The sequence below is a fragment of the Cryptotermes secundus genome, unplaced genomic scaffold, assembly GCF_002891405.2.
Source record: "Cryptotermes secundus unplaced genomic scaffold, Csec_1.0 scaffold1859, whole genome shotgun sequence".
In the NCBI taxonomy this organism is placed as follows: domain Eukaryota; kingdom Metazoa; phylum Arthropoda; class Insecta; order Blattodea; family Kalotermitidae; genus Cryptotermes; species Cryptotermes secundus.
This window is the reverse complement of record NW_019734348.1, coordinates 129,433-150,709: the sequence shown is the minus strand read 5'-3', so window position 1 is coordinate 150,709 and position 21,277 is coordinate 129,433. Positions and strand designations below refer to the sequence as shown.

At 35.7% G+C, this 21,277-nt stretch overlaps 2 protein-coding genes, 1 long non-coding RNA gene and 1 other non-coding gene across 8 annotated transcripts in view; 2 read left to right on the top strand and 2 right to left on the bottom strand.

Annotated features, from left to right (window-relative positions):
* LOC111868723 (TATA element modulatory factor) overlaps positions 1–8,785 on the bottom strand; it is a 37,232-nt gene extending 28,447 nt beyond the window's left edge. The window contains exons 1-4 of one of the 3 annotated variants that reach the window (XM_033753152.1): positions 8,407–8,785; positions 7,920–8,319; positions 3,456–4,344; positions 254–1,147 (exon numbers count right to left, since the gene is read on the bottom strand). In XM_033753152.1, the coding sequence (XP_033609043.1) occupies positions 254–1,147; positions 3,456–4,344; positions 7,920–8,295 (2,159 nt within the window). In that variant the 5' untranslated portion in view covers positions 8,296–8,319; positions 8,407–8,785. Of the gene's footprint in view, positions 1–253; positions 1,148–3,455; positions 4,345–7,919 lie in introns of all 3 variants that reach the window. The other 2 variants (XM_023859648.2, XM_023859647.2) reach the window with 2 other exon arrangements.
* Positions 8,786–8,897: 112 nt separating this feature from the next.
* On the top strand, positions 8,898–14,917 carry LOC117282647. Its single transcript, XR_004513470.1, has 2 exons — positions 8,898–9,296; positions 10,059–14,917. It is a non-coding gene; the product is annotated as an uncharacterized LOC117282647 (long non-coding RNA).
* Positions 9,167–9,258, top strand: Trnai-uau. The gene is given in 2 exon segments: positions 9,167–9,204; positions 9,223–9,258. It is a non-coding gene; the product is annotated as a tRNA-Ile (tRNA).
* Positions 14,918–15,974: 1,057 nt separating the features above from the next.
* LOC111868724 (uncharacterized Golgi apparatus membrane protein-like protein CG5021) lies at positions 15,975–21,276 on the bottom strand. Of its 3 annotated transcripts, none has more exons than XM_023859650.2 (7): positions 21,188–21,276; positions 20,811–20,884; positions 20,231–20,385; positions 17,513–17,592; positions 17,279–17,404; positions 16,342–16,482; positions 15,975–16,232 (listed from the first exon to the last, which is right to left on the bottom strand). In XM_023859650.2, exons 1-7 carry the CDS (start codon positions 21,200–21,202, stop codon positions 16,164–16,166), a joined length of 660 nt encoding a protein of 219 aa, XP_023715418.1. In that variant the 5' UTR covers positions 21,203–21,276; the 3' UTR covers positions 15,975–16,163. The 3 variants fall into 3 exon arrangements, with proteins under 3 accessions (XP_023715418.1, XP_023715420.1, XP_023715419.1); XM_023859652.2 differs by having other exon boundaries at positions 17,279–17,392; XM_023859651.2 differs by lacking the exon at positions 21,188–21,276 and adding an exon at positions 21,049–21,148.
* Position 21,277: the final 1 nt, after the last annotated feature.

Genomic DNA, 21,277 nt, shown 5'->3' with positions numbered 1-21,277 from the left:
TATACAAGTAGTACATCATAAAGAGTACAGTATTCTGGGTTGTAATGCCATGTAGTTTTGAAAACTGCCAGTTCATGCCTGGCTTACTTGTTGACCTTGAAGATGGAGGTGATATGCTCCTCAGAAATGTTGGGGTTTCTCTGAACTTACATGGTGATACAATCCAGAAGACTCTAATGTTCAGTGCAGTGCAGTACTTAGTATCAAATCAACATGGTGTGGCTCTTTTTAAGTAATAACTTGTGGCACAAACCTCTCTGAGGATATTGGTGATTGGTCCCTGGCTGGAATCAACTGTTCTGTCCCTGATTCTTTCACAACTTCTTCTCCCATTGCATCTGCTAACATCGTTTTCACATAGTATGAGCTTGTCTGCTGGAGTGTCAGCTTCGAATTTCCTTCATTTGATGAATCATCGGCCACCACGGTACCCGTAGTATCTTCAGAGCTACTCTCCAGTGCAGATGTACCATCACAGCTGCTGTCTGTGGGTATTAATGTTCGACTATCTGACAACAGGGAACTTCCTTCTTCATTAGAAGAATCATTGGCACAGGTTCCAACCTTACATGACACCTCATCACTCTCTGTCTGACTGTCCAGAAACACAGCCCCTTCTTCACTTGTTGATACCAATGCAGTTACTGGAGCCACATCCCCATGGGTCAGTAGCAGTGTCAGGCCAGTTCTGCCACTACCATGTGTTAAAACTGGCTCTTCAACCTTGCTTTTTGATTGGACTTCTGTTGAAATTAAACTCTCATTATAAGATGAATCTAGCAGTGACAAACTATGTTGTGAAGATTTGGTACTTGCAAGAGGTGACTTCATGTCTCCTGAATCAGTTTTAACACTGACAGTACTAGAGTACAGAGAGCTCTCATTGCTAGAGGATGGCTCAGCTACAGAGTATGGCTTGTGATGTGGAGACCTGGACACATCAGAATCTGTCTTTCCTCCAGAAGTAAATGGGACAGGAGGTTGTTCTATGATGGTTGTAGTGGCAGTTGTGGTACTCTCCGATGCAGAGGTGTAGCTGTCATCTGCAACACTCATATCTTCTTCATCATCTTCTTCTTCTGGTATAACTTCCACACTATCTGGTGATACTTTGTCTACATCATATTTTCTTTCTTGCTGCTGGTACCTGTTAAAAAGCTTGAATATGTAAAGGTGGGAGTGATCAAAACAAAGACTGTATGTAGTACATTATTGATGCATTTGTTACGATTCTGTATCACTATTCAGAGTCTTGGCATTTCTTCATCACAGAGAGAAATTTATTCAATATTAAAGCTACCATTCAGCATTTAGCCATAAGTTCTATTCTTAAATTAGTCAACAGTTAACTCTCTGAAGCATGAAATGCATCTAAAGAATATATAAAAATTTGGTTCCCGCCTTACATGGAACATACTACTACATTCATAACATAAAAGGACAGAAATACTGTCTACTGCAAGAACCATACAGAGCTTTTAATGTTAAAGCAGGTGGTACATGAGTTACCACTGTATTTTAAAAGTGTTAAGATATTACACAGAATGAAGTGCACAAATAAATTTTACTGACATTTCATTACATATGTAATATATTAAAAAATGTCTTAAACAAAATTTACAGGCACTAAATAACAAACTGCAGTGGAATCTACTGAGCAATTCTGGAACTGAAGCATGCAAATCAGTATTGAAATATGTGTATTTAAATTTTAATTATGTGTTTCAGAGTTTACAAAATGTATTTTTTTTTATATTCCATATTTATTTTTATTTTTTTAATATTGTGCTCTTTCAGAACAGCCACTTTCAACCTCCATGATTTTGTCTATTCCTTAAATTTTTTAATCTATTAATTTCTTTTATGAATTATAATGTATGTGATAAACAAGGGGTTCTGGGCAGAACTTGTAGAGCCTACTTTCCTGCTGTACAGACTTCTGGTCTCCCAAATTTTCTGTTATTATATTTAGGTGATATAAGTTTACACCTCATTAATAAAATACAATTTAGATGATTGGATAGCATGTTGAGCTTGTGAGATGATGGTCATAAGATCAAATTCTACTAAATCTGTATTTATTTTATTTTTTGAAAATGTAAATATGTTTATTATTTGTGTTACTATATCATGATCATTTTCTTTGGGGAAAATCGTATTACTTACAGATTCTGAGATATTAAACCTGTCATTGCACTATCACCATATTTCAATTGTTAATCTAAAACTCATAAATATAATCCACTTTCATGCCAATTATTATATGTTTCCACTGGTGCATTAGTTACAACAACCAAGCTGGAAGCTAAATGACAATTTCTGCATGAGTATTTTCTTGCCTAATGTCATACAAAAAAAATATTTAAAGAGAAACTGCAAAGTTTTCAAAGATCTGTTACCATACATAATTTCAAGACCTTATATTAGAGGCATAAATGTTATCCCCACCTCACAAGTTTGTGTTTACTATGTTGCTATCATTGGTTGATGGAAGTTAAAAGCTGTGACTTTGGGACATGCATCAGGCATGGCGATCTCATAAGCATACACCTTTATTCCCCCTTATGAAAAGAAAGCAGGGTGAGAACTACATAAATTAAAAACATTACAAAATATGAATAATAATATGAATACAGGTTAGAACAAATACAGGTTTATAATAATTTCACTACCTTGAGATACGGAAACATATTCTAGTGTACTGCCATGTGGAGATGGCTGAGAAATATTAAACCATGGTTATTAAATCAAATGGGAAGTGAGGCATATTTCCATAACATGGATTCACAGAAACAATAACAGAAAAATAATAGGCACTTTTAGTCCACTGTCAGATTTTCAATGAGGAAGTCAAAATGTTAATCAAAAGCCTCATATAAGTATTACCCTTCCAGAAGGCCTTACATGACTGTCTGACAATGAAGAGTGCTCCTTGAAATTTTAAAATAAGAAGTATAAAAGTTAGCTATGCAGCAGAATAGTTTGCCCATATGCAGATGGTCCAAGGTTCAAATCCTGGGACTGGAAAATTAGCCTGAATTTTTTAGTTTTATTTTGGCTAAATTATTTGGTAATATTTTAAAACAGATTATAACAACTCCTCTCTCTTCCCAGCCAATTTACAGTTAAAATAATGTATACCTGGTCTGATGTTAAATTTTCCCAGTATAGTTTGGAAGGTGTTTGGCAATAGTATAGTAATGTCATAGTAATATTTATTATGAACACTTTCATTATGTGGATAGAAGGATATGAAATATTTTAGAGGCTGCCTCTGTTTCCACTGAAAGGATGCCTACCTTGCAGCTCCTCTTCAATAAGGCTAGTTCTTATTACTAGTCCTAGGCTGGCTCTCCCGATAAATTTGTCCTTATTGTTGGTCCCAGGCAGTCTCTTTTTCCGTCTTCGGATACGAAAATCTTACCTCTAGCCCTAGGCTGGTTCTGGCACCTTACCTGTCCAGAGCAAGTGAGATCTGTTCTGAATTTGGCTGAGTAACAATGGCAAGAATTCTGGATGGATCTTGAGTATCATCTGGAGAAACATAAGGTGAAGATGACATAGTAGTCCTAGATGCTCGACCACTGGATTCTTCTCCAATGATCTCCACAGAACTGGGTGTATCTGGTATCACTTCTACTGAGTCTGGTGAACTGGCTTCCACTGACAATCCCAGTCCAATCGCTGATGATGATGCTGACATCCCAGGACTGACCAGTGGTAGATCTGTTTCAGGAGAAGTGGTGAAACTGCTACCTCCCTCACTACATGCTGAACCTAGCACCTCAACACTCTCTGAGGACTTCTTGTCACTTTCTGATGAAATCACAGACAGTCTGTTGTATTTGCAGCTCCCAGCTGTTGAAGGTTCTCTCCTTTTTACGATCTCTAGTGGAACACAACTGTCTTGAGTTACAGCTAATGTATCCTGTGCATATGTTTCCCTTGCTTCGCCTTCCTCCATGTTGACCTCAGAAATATCAATACTCCGAACTCTACCAAAATTCTCCCCTTCAAAAGTCCGCTCTTCATCAGCCTCACAACTAGACAGCCTAGAACGAACCCCCATATCTCCATCTTCACTCTCAACAACCAGTTTACTCCGATTGAAACCTTCCTCAACTCCCAATTCACTAAAATCATCGCAGAGTCCAACCTCTTCATTGTCCGAAGTTTTGAACAAATCTGCATGATCCCAGCTACTTTTCCTATCTAAAGTCCTCTCCTTCTCTGATGTAGCTGGGTCCTGATTCAGAGAAGAAGTTCGAAAAAGACTTATCTTCTTGGGCTGCTTGAAAACAGGATCTGATTCCCCATCATCCAATTTATGTGGTACACAGCCACCTGTATTTAACACAGAAATGTATAAGAAAGCACTTGTCTGGGAAGATGTATATTACTACTGTCTGAAAAAAAAGTGCTCGGAAAGACATGCAGACCTAAGAGGAAAGAAGTGAGTGCAAATTCTGGGATATTACAGAATGTGCAACTCTGTAATTTACAGAGGTCATCTAGTATTTTTAGGATAATGATATCTAGGACAGTATAAATGACTAGACACATGGCTTATGGGGGAGACAAGAAATGAGATAAGAATTTTTGTGTGGAAACCACTTGAAAACTCAGGAAAACTATAAAGTAACATTATACATATTTTGGAAGTAGGAAGTGATGATGGGAGATGGACAGAACTGACTTAGAATGGTACTGAATGGCAGCTTTGGTATTAATGGAGTTGAACCTCAGATTTCTGTTACTACAGGCTAGTTATTTGGGGGCACGCGGTAGCGTAGTTGGTTGAGGGGCTATATTACAAGCCAGAAGGTTGCAGGTTAAAGTCCCCGATGAGGTCACTGGATTTTTTTCAATTGACCTGATCCTTCCAGCCGCACTATGACCCTGGGGTCGACTCAGCCTCTAACAGAAATGAGTACCAGGAATTAATTAAATAATTTTCCTGGGGACTAAAGCACAGCCAGCGCCTAAGGCTGACACAACCTTACCGCCATCTTTGAGTCGACTGTCTAGATAATGTGGGAACCTCAAGTCTCACAACCCTATGGGCCTTCACGGCCTATTACAGGGATTGTTTTACTTTTTTTTTACTTTTACTTATAGGCTAGTTATTTATCTTAATATATAAAGAGTTCATATAAACTTCACTGCACAATTCCTTTACCAATGAAATATGAATGCATCAGCAACTTGCTATAGATTAAGCATATAGGGGCATCAGGTTACCAGAATAGTTCCCACATTTCATATGAGAACAATATTTGCTATTTGTATTCACGATACAACAGACATTGCAAGACTCTCTGTTGAGCACCTATTTCTGCTTCAGTAAAGAACTGACCAGTCATACAGGTTTTCAGGTTTAAACCATGTTTCCGGGTGAACTTATTCAGAACTTGAAAAGTTCATGTTTTGCTGTACTCACTTCTGTCCTAGAACTTTCTCATATTACTATTTAATGTAATTATAAATAACATATCAGTTAAAAGTATTTCAGAATTAAAACACATGGAAGGTCAATAACAGAAGTGATGTTCATCATGAAATTAAAAGGTCAAATTCTAGAATATGTTTATTATTCACCTACAAATAATTTATCATTCCATCTACAAGGGCTATCTGGAAAGTAACCTCCATTTATTTTAAGCAACTAATGTAGAATCAGGGCAGAACTTGCACATGTGAGGTAGTGTCACATGACTCATCATTGCCTTGTACATCATCACATAATTGGTCATACAGTGTTTGTTCTTGTCTCTACAGAGTGAGTCATGACGTGTCCTGCAATTGATAATTCTGCACTGTTATCTGCATGAATTCTGCACAAATCCATTATGAATTATATGCAGTTTACAGCCAAAATGTGGAGCAAGGAACTGTAAAACCATGGTCAGTGACGATCTTACTCAAAGTGTTAACCAGAAATCTGTGAGAGACAGCTCTTAACAATTTCACAATTTTCATGTGAAGTTCTACAAATTTCATGCATTGTTCTCGGCAAGATGATCACAGTTAGGCTTGGCTATCACAAGTTTTGTGCAAGACAGGTCCCGAAAATGCTCACAGGCACACACAAAATGCAGAGAATGGTTTTGACTTTTTTAGAGTGATACCACAAAGATGGTGAAGAATTTCTCAGTTGCATTGTATGAGTAACAAGTGATGAAACCTGGGTTTCATTTGTGCTTGCTGAAACCTAAGAGCAGTCACAGCAGTGAATGAACACACATTAGCCAAGCAAGCCACAAAAGTTTAAACAAACGTTGTATTCCTGCCAGAAAGTTGATGGCAACTGCTTTCTGAGACAGTAAGGGAGGGCTGATGGTGGAATTCATGCAACAAGGGACCACAATAACATCAAACGAGCACTGCCAAAAAAGAAGCACAGGGCCATTCAGAACAAAAGCTGTGGAATGCTGACATCCAGTGTAATGCACCTCCATGACAATGTGCATCCGCATACAGCTACTTGCACTTGAAAACTGCTGGAGCATTTAAACTGAGAATTGTTTGACCACCCTCCTTACAGCCCTGATCTCGCTCGGAGCGACTACCACCTGTTTACCTACCTGAAGAACTGGTTGAGATCACAGCGCTTCAATAATAATGAGGAGCTCATGGAAGGTGTAAAAACATGAATAAGCTCACAGGCGGAAGACTTCCTTGACACAGGCATACAGATGCTTATTCCCTGGTATGAAAAGTGCCTAAATTCCAGTGGTAACTACACTGAGAAGCAGCATAAGTATGTACATATTTTTTACATATAAAATTTTTTCATGTTGTTTGTTTTGTTAACAACTACCTGGAGATTACTTTTTGAATAGCCCTCATATGTTCTGAAAACACTCAAAATAAACAAAATAAGTGGCAAGTATTCAGAACACCGTTTTATGTTAAGGGTAATGATGTGAGCAATTTTAAGATATTAAATAATGACACACTTTGTGATTTACGTTAAGTCCAAAATATTTTTAAGATAGCAAAATACAGGAAGCTACGATGGCCAAGAGTGTAGCCCTACCTGTCATATAATCATCTATTATCAATTATCGATTATCTGTGTCACATATTGAGGTAGAAAACATAAATGATAGCAAATAATATTAAAGAATTCATACTTTTTGGAGAGTACTTACATTCACTGCTAATGAATTATATCTTATTTATTCAGTACATATTATATTGTCAGTGTGTATTGTATCATGAGTTTCAACACAAATGAAGTGATGGCAAATATGCACACTGCTATCTTACATACATGATGCACCTCCCACCAGAAACAAATCTTTATGCAGCATATGCCTTGTGATTTTTCTACTGTGACTGGCATATTGTCTTCATCTGACATTGCCTCATTCCACTTCCTAATTAACCAGGATCCATGCAAAGCAAATTACATATATGTTTATCCATCTAATGTTCTTGAAGCTATAAGGAAGTGTTAATTGGCTGTAGATTGGTATGGAAAAATAAAATTATGGACTATTATGACAGTTTTGAAGTCAGCATATGAAACAACCAAGTACTTTAAGAAACAAGCTGAATAGCCTATATGCAGGAAAAACAGCAGTAATTTGTGCTAAGTATTAAAACTCAAACAAAGCCTACATTCCTTTAATATCATAAGTAACAAATTCAGACAACTTAAATGTTTTGTAAGAAGTACAAATGAATTAAACATGTTTCATTAGTGACAATATGTGATGCTTTTAGTTTTCTAATTGTCATGATTCATTTTCTATCAATACAGCCATTACAGTTTGTTCACATCACCCAATGACTTCCTAAAGCAATAATTTTACAGCTGATGGGAGCAGTATCATGTGAGTAGTATAACTGAGTAGCAAATATGCCAACTGTTCTTTTTTCACATATTAATTTATGCCAGTATTAAAATTCACCTGAGCTTGATCGTGGATTTTCAAAAAAGGATCCTGTAAAGGAACCCCACAGACTAGAACTCAATGACATTCTGTTTAATCCCAATGATGCTTCTTTACATGACTCCTGATCAGCATCCGTACTGCATGATGATCCAGCCTTCAAATGCTCATTTGACATACTGGATGTCTCATTTTCTCCACTAGACTTCAAACCCCAAGATGCAAAGAAATTGTCTGCATCATCTTTAGGGCTAATTGGTGAAGTTGGTTTGCTTTGTATCATGGGATGACTGTCTTCATCCTTGATATCAAGTGCTTTATCTATAGTTTTCTGAGCTTCTTTCAAAGCAGATTTAGCGAGATTTGCAAATCCAGTTGCATCAAACCAACTCATTATGTATGCATTTAACTTGTCCACCTGTTAAAAAGACAGAACTTAATGATCACCATATTCAATCACACGAACTCAGTAAACATAACCTAAAAGACATCATGTGATACGCCCCTGAGCACACTTCGCTGTAGCAACTGCACACAAGCACACGACCACTATTTTCAGCCAAACTTTTCATTTTTAAAAAAAGACCTCGCATTATAATTTAAAAAGATAATATGTGGGTTTGGGCATGAGTAAATAACATGTCGTTAAAACCAAAATATATTTCCGTTGGTTTACTCGATCAGCTGATTAGGCACTGTCCAGAAATGTTTACGTACATTCAGTCGTCCTTAAAGTCGATAATGTTGACTTTACAGAGAATAACCTATTTATTCAAGACAGTTACAATTATACAAAAAAATATTTCAGGCAGAGAGTGAAAGAAAACAAAAACGAAGTATCCATTACGTTTATTTACAAAATACACTGTACACAAGCAGTAGACGACTCAGTTACCGGAAACAATGTCATCAATATATTTCAATAATTGATTTATTACAAATAACGTAACTTTCACCATTACATTTTTTATTTCGGGATTAAAAATAACGACACACATTTTCCATCTGCAATGTAGTTCGAAAATTAATAATAACATGCTAAGATTTGTACAAAAGGAAAGCGAATTTGATAGCATAGTTTCAAGTAAATAGTATACAGTCTACATACATCATACGTTTTATTATTATTATTATTATTGTTGTTGAATGTACTAGACAGTAATTTTAAATCGATTTAATAAATAAAAATGTAGAAATGTGATTATTTAATAAGTGAAACATAATTCTGACTGAAATTCTAAGAATTGTGGTGTTCACAAGCAACTGCCCCAGTGGCGCAATCGGTTAGCGCACGGTACTTATATGACAGTGGTCGTGAGCAATGCCGGGGTTGTGAGTTCGAGCCTCACCTGGGGCATTTTTTTTTACATGATAAAAATTTTCAATTTCATTACGGTACGAAATATATAACTTCTGAATTCCTTACTTAAATAGAAAATGTGTGCAAATTTGGGGAAATATTCATCACTTACACATGAACCTTGCAACATTGCAGTGGTGCTGGTAGCCATTACAGTTTACAATCTATTTACAAAATTTGCAAAAGAGCTGTAGTTTGGCACATTATAAATAATGATAATACTGTATGTAGTTACAACCAGTATAAAATATTTCTTTTTACCTGTACATGAACTCAGGCACATTCCAAAGATATACTGGTTAGAACTGCAGACAGGCTTAGTATCATTTATAATCTGCCATATTAGAACTATTTCAAGATATGATTTGTTACAAAAATGTGTATTTTTAGAAAAACTGAGTTTGCATTTCTTTTTACAGAGACATAACAATAGCAGAAAGTTGTATGCCATTTGGAGTACCATACTTATATTTTCCAAATGCAGTTCCTGTAGTTTTGTATCCTTCATTTGTCTCAATGTTCATATATTGCAGATGCCTTTGTATGTCTAGCATGAACATGTCATAGAAAACATAAGAGATGATCAACTTGGTCCAGAAGATTTATCTGGAACATTACTATCCAGGCAATCACCTGGAGGCATTAAACTTTATAACGTGTATCTCAGGACAAACAGTTTTCTGGTTAACAGTCAAACTGAGTACCTCTCCCATGCATGTCAGATATTCTGTGAAAATGTTTACTAAATATAACGTAACTCACACTACGATATGAACAGTTATTTGTGTTTGCCATAGCATTTATGGACACCTAGTAACTTCAGTCAGTGTAGTGACAGTACAGTCTGGATGAGAAGCATTAAATTCCTGGTAGAATGAGGCCACCTGAGCAGCCCACCCAGTCTCCTAACCAATGGATGATACCAGGGACTTTTCTCCAAGAGGTAAAGCAACCAGATTATGAAGCTCTTCACTCACCTTCATCCATTGTCAACGTTAAGAATTTGTGGACCTATACCCACACTCCTCCATACATCTTCATGGCACAGTGCTTAATTAAACACAGGGCCTTTCCATTTACTTTTATAAACAGTGGTGATTACTCCTATGTTATTTTATTTTCTTCACATGTGCATATTATTTTATGTACAGTATATTTGTCTATTTTCTATTTAAGTGTGTAGGATTGAGTTGGATAATTCTATCATACTGATTAGGTAAAAAAAAAAACACTTCCACATATTTTCAAATTCTTCATTCACAAAGACAATGCCTTTTGATTTTGTCCAAATCTATGAGTTGAAAAAAGTCAGTAAATAATCTAAGAAATTGTCTTTACATAAAGTGTGCTATGCAAGCATGAGTTATTTATCATTTGTACTGAGAGCAGTGATAAGATAGGAGACAGACGGAACTCAAAGAACTGAACACTTAAAAAATTTCACTCAAAACCACTATGTTTTATTTCTACGTATCTTCTACTGGATTCTTGATTTCAATACTGTTCCCTGTATATGTCAATAATTATCTTACATTACTGAACCTATTATTCCATGTGCTTGAATAGAAGTTTTGTAAACTGTAGGACGAAAATTCTGACCCATACTGATTGCACCCTTGTCACCACAGCTTGGCATTGCTTTAAATTGAAGGTGGAGGACACAGCCTCCAAATTTGAGGGATACTGGCAAAAATGTTGAAAGATGCAGTCATGAAGAGCCAACAAGGAACGATCTCCTAGCTTCAAGGTCAAGCTAAAAAAATTCATCACCATAAAATATTACCTTATTCAAAATGTGTGTTTAGGATACATTGAGGACAAGATGGGTTGGATATGAAACACATGTGACTTTATTAATTTTTCTTTCTTTTCATAGATAAGACAAGCCTCTTTTATTGCAAGAAGATACAAATTAAAGGTTTCGTTTTATAATCAGGTAATTAGAGTATTTCTTTATGGTGAATGTCCTAGTCTTACTGATCTTCCTGGCCTCTGCCTGCTCAGCAAGGTAATGGGATCAATCTGAGATAGCAGCTCCCATGACATGCATTCAGATATTCCCACTGATTTAATGACCGAAAGGATTGAAGGCACCTACCATTTAATGATTACTCTAAATCACAGTAAGGATCTGGCTGGTATTAAACTGAAGCTATCTGGCAAGTGGTGCCAATATCATGATAGATGAACAAGTAAACTATTCAGCAACCACTTGCTTTGGCTCTAGATTACTTATTTTACTGGATAAGACTTTATATTCAGTACACAGAAAAGAATGTTCTTTGCATACATATCTCATTAAGAATACAAAGTCCTCTATATACACAACTCAACCAGAATCTTAGTGCAGAAACTAACAATTTCTTGTTACCGTGTTCGGTAAACAGAGAACTACCACAACTGCCTTTCCCACACTTAACATGCATAAATTTTCCTGTAAGTTATATTTATTTCATATAACTGTAGTGTGCAGAATCTGACTTTCTTGAACCACTGAGTTATTCATTTGGTCAAGAAATTCCTGCTTACATGAAAACTGAAAATTCATAACCATGTTCACAGAAGCCCACCACTGGCCCCTGTCCTAAAGTAGTTCAATCCAGGTGGTATTAGCACAGCTTATGTGTCCAATTGTTATCCTTCCATCTACACCAGTGATCTCTTCCCTTGAGGTTTTCAAACCAAACTTTTGTATATACAGGCAGTGCTTTTCCATGCATACTGGTAAACAATTTGTGTGTCGTGAAACTTATCAAAAGTAATAAACTGCATGTCTGCCAGCATATTGTATATTTTGATCCTGAGGTTGAAACTCAGCATACGAATACTCTCCAATATGCCAAGAAAAAACACTGTGCACAGGTATTTTCGTTTCCCTATGTATGCCAAATATTCCACCCCTCTCACCCTACTTTATTTCATAGCCCTAACAACATTAGGGGAAGAGTGAATATCATGAGGCTTCTCATTGTGTAATTATTGCCATTCTCCTTTTCTTTCTCAGGTTCAAATGTTTTCTTCAGGGCTTCAAACATCCTCAATCTGCATTCCTCCCACACACTAAAGGGCCTTCATTTACACACATATGAAGAATAATATGCAAACAAAAAGGTTGATAAAATTGTTCCTGCCAAAAAGGCATATGGGGGAATGGTGATATACCTTCACACATCTTCAGGAAAGTGTCCCTGCTACCCATCAGATAAGAGGCTGAGTGGTTCTGAGTCAATCTGGATGCAGTGGTGAAGAGAAGCAATTCCTGCCACTGCCAGAAACTGAACACTGGACATCAAGCATGTAACCTGGTCTTTATACTGACTCAAGTTATCCCAGCACCTTAGGTAAAATAACAGTTCTATATACAATAATTTTTAGATTTCTACAGAGTAACAAGATAAAAGATTCTGATCTGATAATAACACATATTTCCCAAAATTTAAGTTGTCCTTTTATATCATTAACAAAATATCAATACATATTCTGTTTAAGCCATATGGCACCCCCATCAATCATCAGTTTTTGTCATAGTAATGCATTATTCTTCAAAAACCAAATCACAATTCCTTTTGTGACTCTAGTTTAAAGCACATTATCTTCTTGCTGTAAGAAAGAAATAGAAATGTCCTTCCATGATATACAGTTGGTGCAATCTACTTTACTGTATAGAATGAATTTATATTTATAACAATGACAAGATTTTTTACGAGAACTATACATATAATATTTAGGAAAATGCAGCATACAACACCCTCATTTTTTGTCATGTGATCAAGGAAGACACATGGAGATATACGTCTCTTATTCCTTTCTTACAACATGAATGACAAATCTTGTCATTAAATTCTGAAAAGGATAACAGAAGGTATAAAATCCAAAGACAGTGGTACTAGGGCACAGGAAGTTGAAATATGTCATATTCAGCACAGTTCAGTGAGAATCTTCTCTTGTTCTTGGAAGTGATGCTGTATAGTGTAGCCGTCTCGTTTGTTTCTACATATCATATGATCTGCAGTGTCATACTACAGCCATGTGAATGCAACAGACAAGAAGCAGGGTAACGATAAAGAAACATGATCCAATGAGGATAACATGAAGACTGCCTCAATCCTATACATGGCCTACCCAGTTCCTCCAGGCAGAGGGAAGACATTTTCATTCTTATAGGTCAAGTAGGCAGCAATATGGATGTTTTCCATAAATCCTTTTGAGAATCATGTACCAAAGATTTTCATCACAAAACTGTGAAAAGAAAATGCCCAAATTATGCAACGAAATGTGTTATATCATGGTGAACTGATATTCAGTAATTTGCATCCTGAATCTTTTGGTCACTAAACCTTAAATTGACATATAATTTCATACTTTGGTAAATGGGACTGAATCTGGTATTCAGTTATAGCCCATAAGGAATCATATATAAGAAATATGGTGAAAGAATAACTCTACTTACAAAATACATTGGAAGCACTTACCATATTTACTCACATAATCTTTGCATCTCTACTTTTAGATGAGAAATTAAAAAAAAAAATCAGATACCACATTTTTACCCTTCATAAAATTTTGACCAACATAATTTTTGAGAAAAATGTTATGAAAGTTAAATTCATTATGGCAACATGACATGAACTTTACTCATAAAATAGGCTGATCTAGAGGTAATGGATGACTCATACTCAGGAGGTGCTTGGTTTGATCTCGGCCAGAATACCACTGCTCTTGTTTGAGGTTTCTTGTGGTTTTCCTCAGTCACTGTAACCAAACTCTGGGATAGTACCATCAACAGGCCACATATGCTTCCTTCCAAACTCTTTTTCCAATTCATCATCATTCATGTCATCCCAATATCTCACACTATACAGCCTTGATACTTAAGGCATCATTAATAACCTACAGAAGAACTGGAACCATATTAGCAGTCTCCATGAAAATTGTTCCTTAAAACATCAAGGAAAACTTTTGTCTCAATGTTAGTCAATGCGCTGCATAATGGAGTTCATAAGCATGATTGTCCACACTGCATTGCCATACCATATCCAGGTTCTAATTGCATTTTCCACGTACATTATTCATTGATCTAAACATTATCAAGGAACACTTTCATCTCAATGTTCATCAAGGAATTGCAAAGAAAAGTATACAGGCACCAAAATCCATAACATGTTGCCAACCATCACCTCAATCTATCATTTAAAATTATACTCTGAAAAGTAATATTCATGTATCTTCTGCATAACTTTCATGCATGATTCTTTGGGCAAAAGAAATACATAAATTGTGGAAGTAAATACGGTAATTATGATGTGGGCACTTACATATTAACAGGTGATCCAAAAAATTTTATGCACAACTTCTACATTTTCTTTATTGAAAAAATCAAATTATAATCAGGAAAATTACACCTGCTTCTGACAGTATTGTCCAGTTGTTTAAAAAATGGCATAAGATCCTTGCTGTTGAGTTGACTCCACCTCATAAACCTAGTGCTTATTATTATACCATTTTCTCTATCCCCACATCCAGACCACATTTTGCATGTGCCTGTCAGTCATCAGGTCAGTGAAGTTGTACTTAAGGCTGACATTCAAATGTTAAAAATTTGTTTCTTCCAGACCAGTTCTCTTGTATCTGTGTCAACTATCTGAACAGAGATTGAAGCATTTTTTTTGTCATTCTCTATAATGTTGGTAATAACTGTATACCAGCAGACAACATAACAGTATATTTAAAAATTACTTGACTCCATGATTTATTTAATCCGTCTTGCAGTGCATACACTCATTTTTCTCCTTCTCTCCCTCGCACTACATGTTTCGGCATAATAATGCCATCTTCAGGTGCTTACTTATCCACGTCAAACCAGTTCATTGCATGCCATGTTCACACATTAAAATAACCAAAATATGTATCCATCATATACATTGTCCAACGTTAAAAATATTAAAATTGTTCAGGATACCACATCGCTACGTCGCCCCTCACTACGTCAGTCACGCCCATTCTCCTTTGTTGGANACACACAAGATAGTGAAGGAGTGCTCCAACAAAGGAGAATGGGCGTGACTGACGTAGTGAGGGGCGACGTAGCGATGTGGTATCCTGAACAATTTTAATATTTTTAACGTTGGACAATGTATATGATAGATACATATTTTAGTTATTTTAATGTGTGAACATGGCATGCAATGAACTGGTTTGACGTGGATAAGTAAGCACCTGAAGATGGCATTATTATGCCGAAACATGTAGTGCGAGGGAGAGAAGGAGAAAAATGAGTGTATGCACTGCAAGACGGATTAAATAAATCATGGACTTAAATCAGTGCAACAGGACGCTAAAATATAACATTAATTACTTGACTCACTTATTAATATGTAAGTACCTGAAATTGTATTCCAAATAATGGAACCACTACAATGTGTCCACAGCTTTGAAGGTCAATGAACCTTACAAACAAAATTAAACAGGCTAATGTGGTCAAACAGCTGTGAATATTTCACCAAGAACCAAACATACTGGCATTCATAATCAGAAAGGCATAATGCAGATGAAGGGGTGAAACTATGTACAAATTTACACCATGAAAGTACTCAAACGTCTGAAAATTTTTGTAAACTCCATGGCCTGTAGTCCACAAGCGAACTATACTGACCAAGCGACTGCCACTTGTCAGCGAAGTTAGTGCCAACTAACAGCGCATGGTCAGTGCAATGGATACCCACGGTCGTTAATCTCGTGGTTCTAGACCGGAATATTTTTGTATTTTTGTAAATAAAAATTAATTACACAAACTAAAACATCACAGTTGCAATTAGGAATAAAGTCAATGTATGTGAAATATATATCATTTCACCCAGCACAAACATGTGGTATATATTTCACTGATCTGATGACATGGTGATTCATATTACGTTCGTTTGTCCTGGCATATTACTTGTGGGCGGACTAGGTCTGGTCATCATTGATGCTACCTGCAAAATAAAATATGAAAGAAATATGTTACCAAAATCTTGTAATAATATTGTAGTGTCCCTTATTTTTAAACATCTAAATTAAACTCTGTCACATGTGCATACGTACATTCTGAATTACTTGTCTTCTGAAGAAGTCTGTTGACATATTCGTAAGAGAGGTGCTTAATTTCTGACCATGTCCAATCTTACACTGGATGTATCCGTAGAGATTAGCGCCATTCAACACAATAGCTATGCACACTAATAACTGTAACACATATACAAGCAGAGATGTACAACATATTCTGTCATTCTCACACTCATATTTTCATTACCAACAAAATAGCTGACCAGTTTGTAGGCTGTTCAATAACACTGTATCATTTATAAAGGCTATTTAATGTCAATATGACCTTTTTCACTGTAGATACATAAGCATGGATTTGGCACTATAATCATTGTTTCTGAATCTCTCTACGGTTTGACATTCTATGACTTTTTACATAATATCACTGACCCTGGGGCCCTTAACTGGTTGTGTACATAAACTTTCTACCTTCTCACAATTTATTTTATTTCTTTGTTATTACCATGAAATAAATTCTACGTGTGTGGCTGTTCAGATTATGAACAAGAATTCCGAGACTTCAAGGACAAGATGCCAAGGAAAAAGTTTGGGTAGTTTAGTGATGAAATAGAAGAGGAACAAAGAAAATTACACAATGCACAGCTTCATAATTTACACTCTTTGCCCAGCAGTATGAAGTTGATGAGATAAGCATGAGGGAAATAAGAACCACATACAAAATTGTTACTGCAGACCCTCACAGGAAGAACCTACCTGGAAGACAATGCTGGGAAGATAATATTAAAATAGAACTTCACACAAATAGGACAATATAATCATACTGGTTCATTATTCATCTTTGCTGAACAGCTCATGATTAATTCCTACACAAAATCTGTCATTAAAACAACAAAATGCAGAACTTCACATATGGTAGTAGCACCACAATATGTAGCATGTGCTGTAAGAACTATAACATTCTTTTTTCTTTACTCACCAGCCATTTGAAATTAAGGCCAAACAGGCCAATTAAGAACAAAATAACCCAGAGTATGGGGCACAGAACTAGAGCCATCCAGAAGATTTGTGCTTCATATGGGTTTACTCTGTTCTGTTGGATGCCCTGGAAAAGGGACCACATGACATTACACTTGAAACAGCATCAGATAATCTGGCACTACAGAAACTATGTATAAACCAAATAACTTAACTAATAACTAATTACTCCAACCTTTCTTGCTTCAAATACCCAGTGTGATTTCCCATCATCGTCAATATAATTCCACCAGCGCAGACCAACCATTAGTCGTCCTGCAATCAAATGCAATAAAACAGCTTTCGGATTTACACTCATAAGAGTTATGTGAAGTAACAGTAAGGCGTCCAAGTACCACTTCATGAAGATGAATAGAGAGCAATCAAGAAATCATGGCAGTTCTGTTACTCCATGCTAATGCTGGGATAGTAATTTAGGTGATGCCCAAAACATTTATTTTCTAGGTGGCAGCAATAAAACATCACAGTAGAGTGGTCAACACTCCTGTTTCCTATTTGGAAAATCCCAGGTTCATTTTCTGGTTCAGAGACTATTATGATGATGATGCTTGTAGTTTTCCTGTCCTTCACTTAAAAATGGGCCGCAACCACACCCATCCCAATTAATCATTCATAATCACCCTCCCATCAGATCAAAGACTTTTATCATTTTTGAATAATCACAGCATAATTAACAATAAACAGCATGGTTTCTGGAAAGGGAAATCAACAAATACTGCAACTGCAGAGTTTATAGAAAGGGCCTACAAATCATTGGATGAGAGGGAAATAAGTATAGGGACATTTCTGGATCTGTCAAAGGCATTTGACTTAGTTGATCGTGATATATTACTAAGGAAGGTGACAAGAATGGGAATAAGAGGGGTTGCACTAAAATGGTTTCAATCATATCTAGAAAACAGGGAACAAAAAGTGGAAATTACATACACATGTAAAGAAACTAATAAAATCACTATCGCGAAAGAGACCCATAAGACAAGGAGTCCCACAAGGTTCTGTTCTTGGACCAGTGTTCTTTTTGCTGTATATCAATGATCTAGAAGCCGGCATTGAACATAGAAGACCAACGTTTTTTGCTGATGATACTAGTATTCTTGTAACAGGAAATAGTGCTAATGATGTCCAAAGGAAAATAAATAAAACAATAAATGCACTCACAGAGTGGTTTGAAAGGAACAGATTAATTGTTAATAAAGAGAAAACAACAGCAATATCCTTTCATCAACCTCAAAAAGTACAAGTCGAATGCCCATCAATAAAGCTCTATGATACAGTCATCAATTATACAGACAATACAAAATTTTTGGGAGTTTAGTTGGATAGGAATCTAAGGTTGACTGCACATACTCAACAACTAGCAAATAAATTATGTAAAATATGATTTGCCTTACGAGTAGTCAAAAGAGTATCAGGGTTAGAGACTGTTCGCACCTTATATTATGCTTATTTTCAATCCTTGTTATTATATGGACTGATATTTTGGGGCAATTCAGGAAATGCAAAATTGATTTTTAGGTTGCTGAAGAGGGCTATTAGAGCTATGATACAAATCCTGAAAACCGTTAATTGTAAACAATATTTTAAATCATTACATATATTACCTTTACCATGTCTGTATATATATGAAATTCTAGTTTACATAAAAACCAATTTGAATGTTTTCATAACCAATTCAGGAATAGACTCGCACAACACAAGGTGAAAAGAGGACTTGTTCATAATGCCATGTAATACAAGTCTATACAAAAACAATTTCAGTAATATTGGACTTCGTATGTTAAATCAGTTGCCACAATATATTAAAGATATACCAGTACTATACAAGTTTAAAAAGACTTCAAAGACATTCCTACTTGATCATTGTTTCTATAGTATAGACAAGTTTCTCTTGTTTGGGGACAAATCCTAGTTCTAATCACTTGTAAACATATATTTCAAGAATAATTAACTTGTAGATTTTAATATTAGTACATGTTATAGGAATGCCTACTGCCCTACTCTGTATTTTTTTCTTACAGGAACGAGATCGAGGATACCAGGGTATTTTGTGCCAGGATAACAGTGGTGTCATGTGCTCAACGATTATATCAGTTATATTATTAGAATCACCATTGTATTATCTTAGAATATTATTATATTATATCATTATATTATTATTATTTATTATTGCAAAGTATTTGACTTGTCCTATATCATGTATAATGATCCATGGATATGAAGTAAATAAATAAATAAATAAACTATATAACCTAAGTAGCTGCAAAATAATTGTCAAATAATCTAAGAATTGTATAAGATAGGCTCAAACATGTACAAAGGATGGAAGAAGGCCAAGTGCCAAAACAGAATCTTTGGTATGGGCCTAAAGAAAGAAGGGATCCTGGTAGAAAATGCAGAAGATGGAATTCACAGAAGTTGTTACAAGCCATTGGCCTAATATTTAAGGATTCAGACTGCTACTAAGGCCTAGCCAGACTCCTATACAATGGGGCCCCTTCCTCATGAGAAAAGTGGCCAGGAAGTGAAGTTCATCACTCACCTCCAAGAAGTGCTGAGGTTATGAATATATGGAGCTATACCTCCACTCCCACAGACATGTTCATGGCTTGTAGCTTAATTAATTAGGTACAGACAATTTTACCTTTTACCTTTACTTAGATAATGGCTGTGGTATTTGTAACTGAAATACTGAATGTATGGAATGTTAAGAAACAGAAATTAGTGAATACTTATCTCAGTATTCATACTTCTCATATTACACTGCAAACTCCATTACCAGCATCATAAAAAATTTCAATAACAAATTCATGAAGATAAAGTATGATTAATAATACAAAACTGCACTAAAAAGGTGTCATAATTGTGACAGAAATGTGATGAAAAACACACATACCTGTTATATTCTTTACTGTCCAAAAATCCATTGACAGAAGAAGGACAACAGTAACAAAACTTGCAATGAAACTATTCTTAAACAAGCCACATAGCATATATACCAGAACTGCTGATACTCTGAAGGCCAGGTGGAAAAATGTTACATATGGATGTCTGAAATGCAATGAAACAAAAGGCAATGTTATTTTTTTTTAAACCCAGTCTTCAATATTGTTATGATCATTCACAAGAATGTCTTTTAAGGTTAAGAATTTTTCATATTTTTAAGGTTACAGATCTTAAAATTGACACAGCAATATGTATAAACTTCCTTATGTATGGGCTGCATAACAACACGCATTATTTGCATGTGATATGCAAGAATATTTTAAAACTGTAAAACTGGATCCTAAAACCAAAACGATGCCATACGTTATACAGTTAGGTAATGTATCCATTGTGTTAACAGATGCGTTACCTAATCCTATAGCTGTGACACACAACGGGTTGCACACTATATGAAAACAGCCATACATTATGTTAACACTTCAGTATAATTTTAAATTGTTTATACTAATCATGAATAATCTGTTACTTACTTCAGCGATTTGCTATTTGTTTGTACCTCCTCCTCCTCCCCGAACTCCAGCGTGTCATCATCCAAAAGTGGTGCCTAAAATTATAAATGTTTCAGATTTTTAACGAACCTTCAAACTGACAGCTTATTATTAGATTTTTTTTTTATTTTGTATTAATATGAACGTGTACTGATGTTTGATATAATTCTGCAACGTTTCATTGCCAAGTGGAATTTAACAGACATTCACAGATACCTACAGCAAGAGACATTAATGTTATCCTATTTCATTAACATTTCATGGTAAGTATGCCAATAATAAATCAAAATCATGTTTACTATTTGTCTTTCGGGTTTACGGTAACAAATGTAAAATACATCAATATACGTGTATCTCACCGTGGAGGACGCCATATTTGATGTTGTGTCAACTCAAAACTAGCGACGCCAGCGACCATCAGCGGCCACCTAACTGTACCAAACGGACGC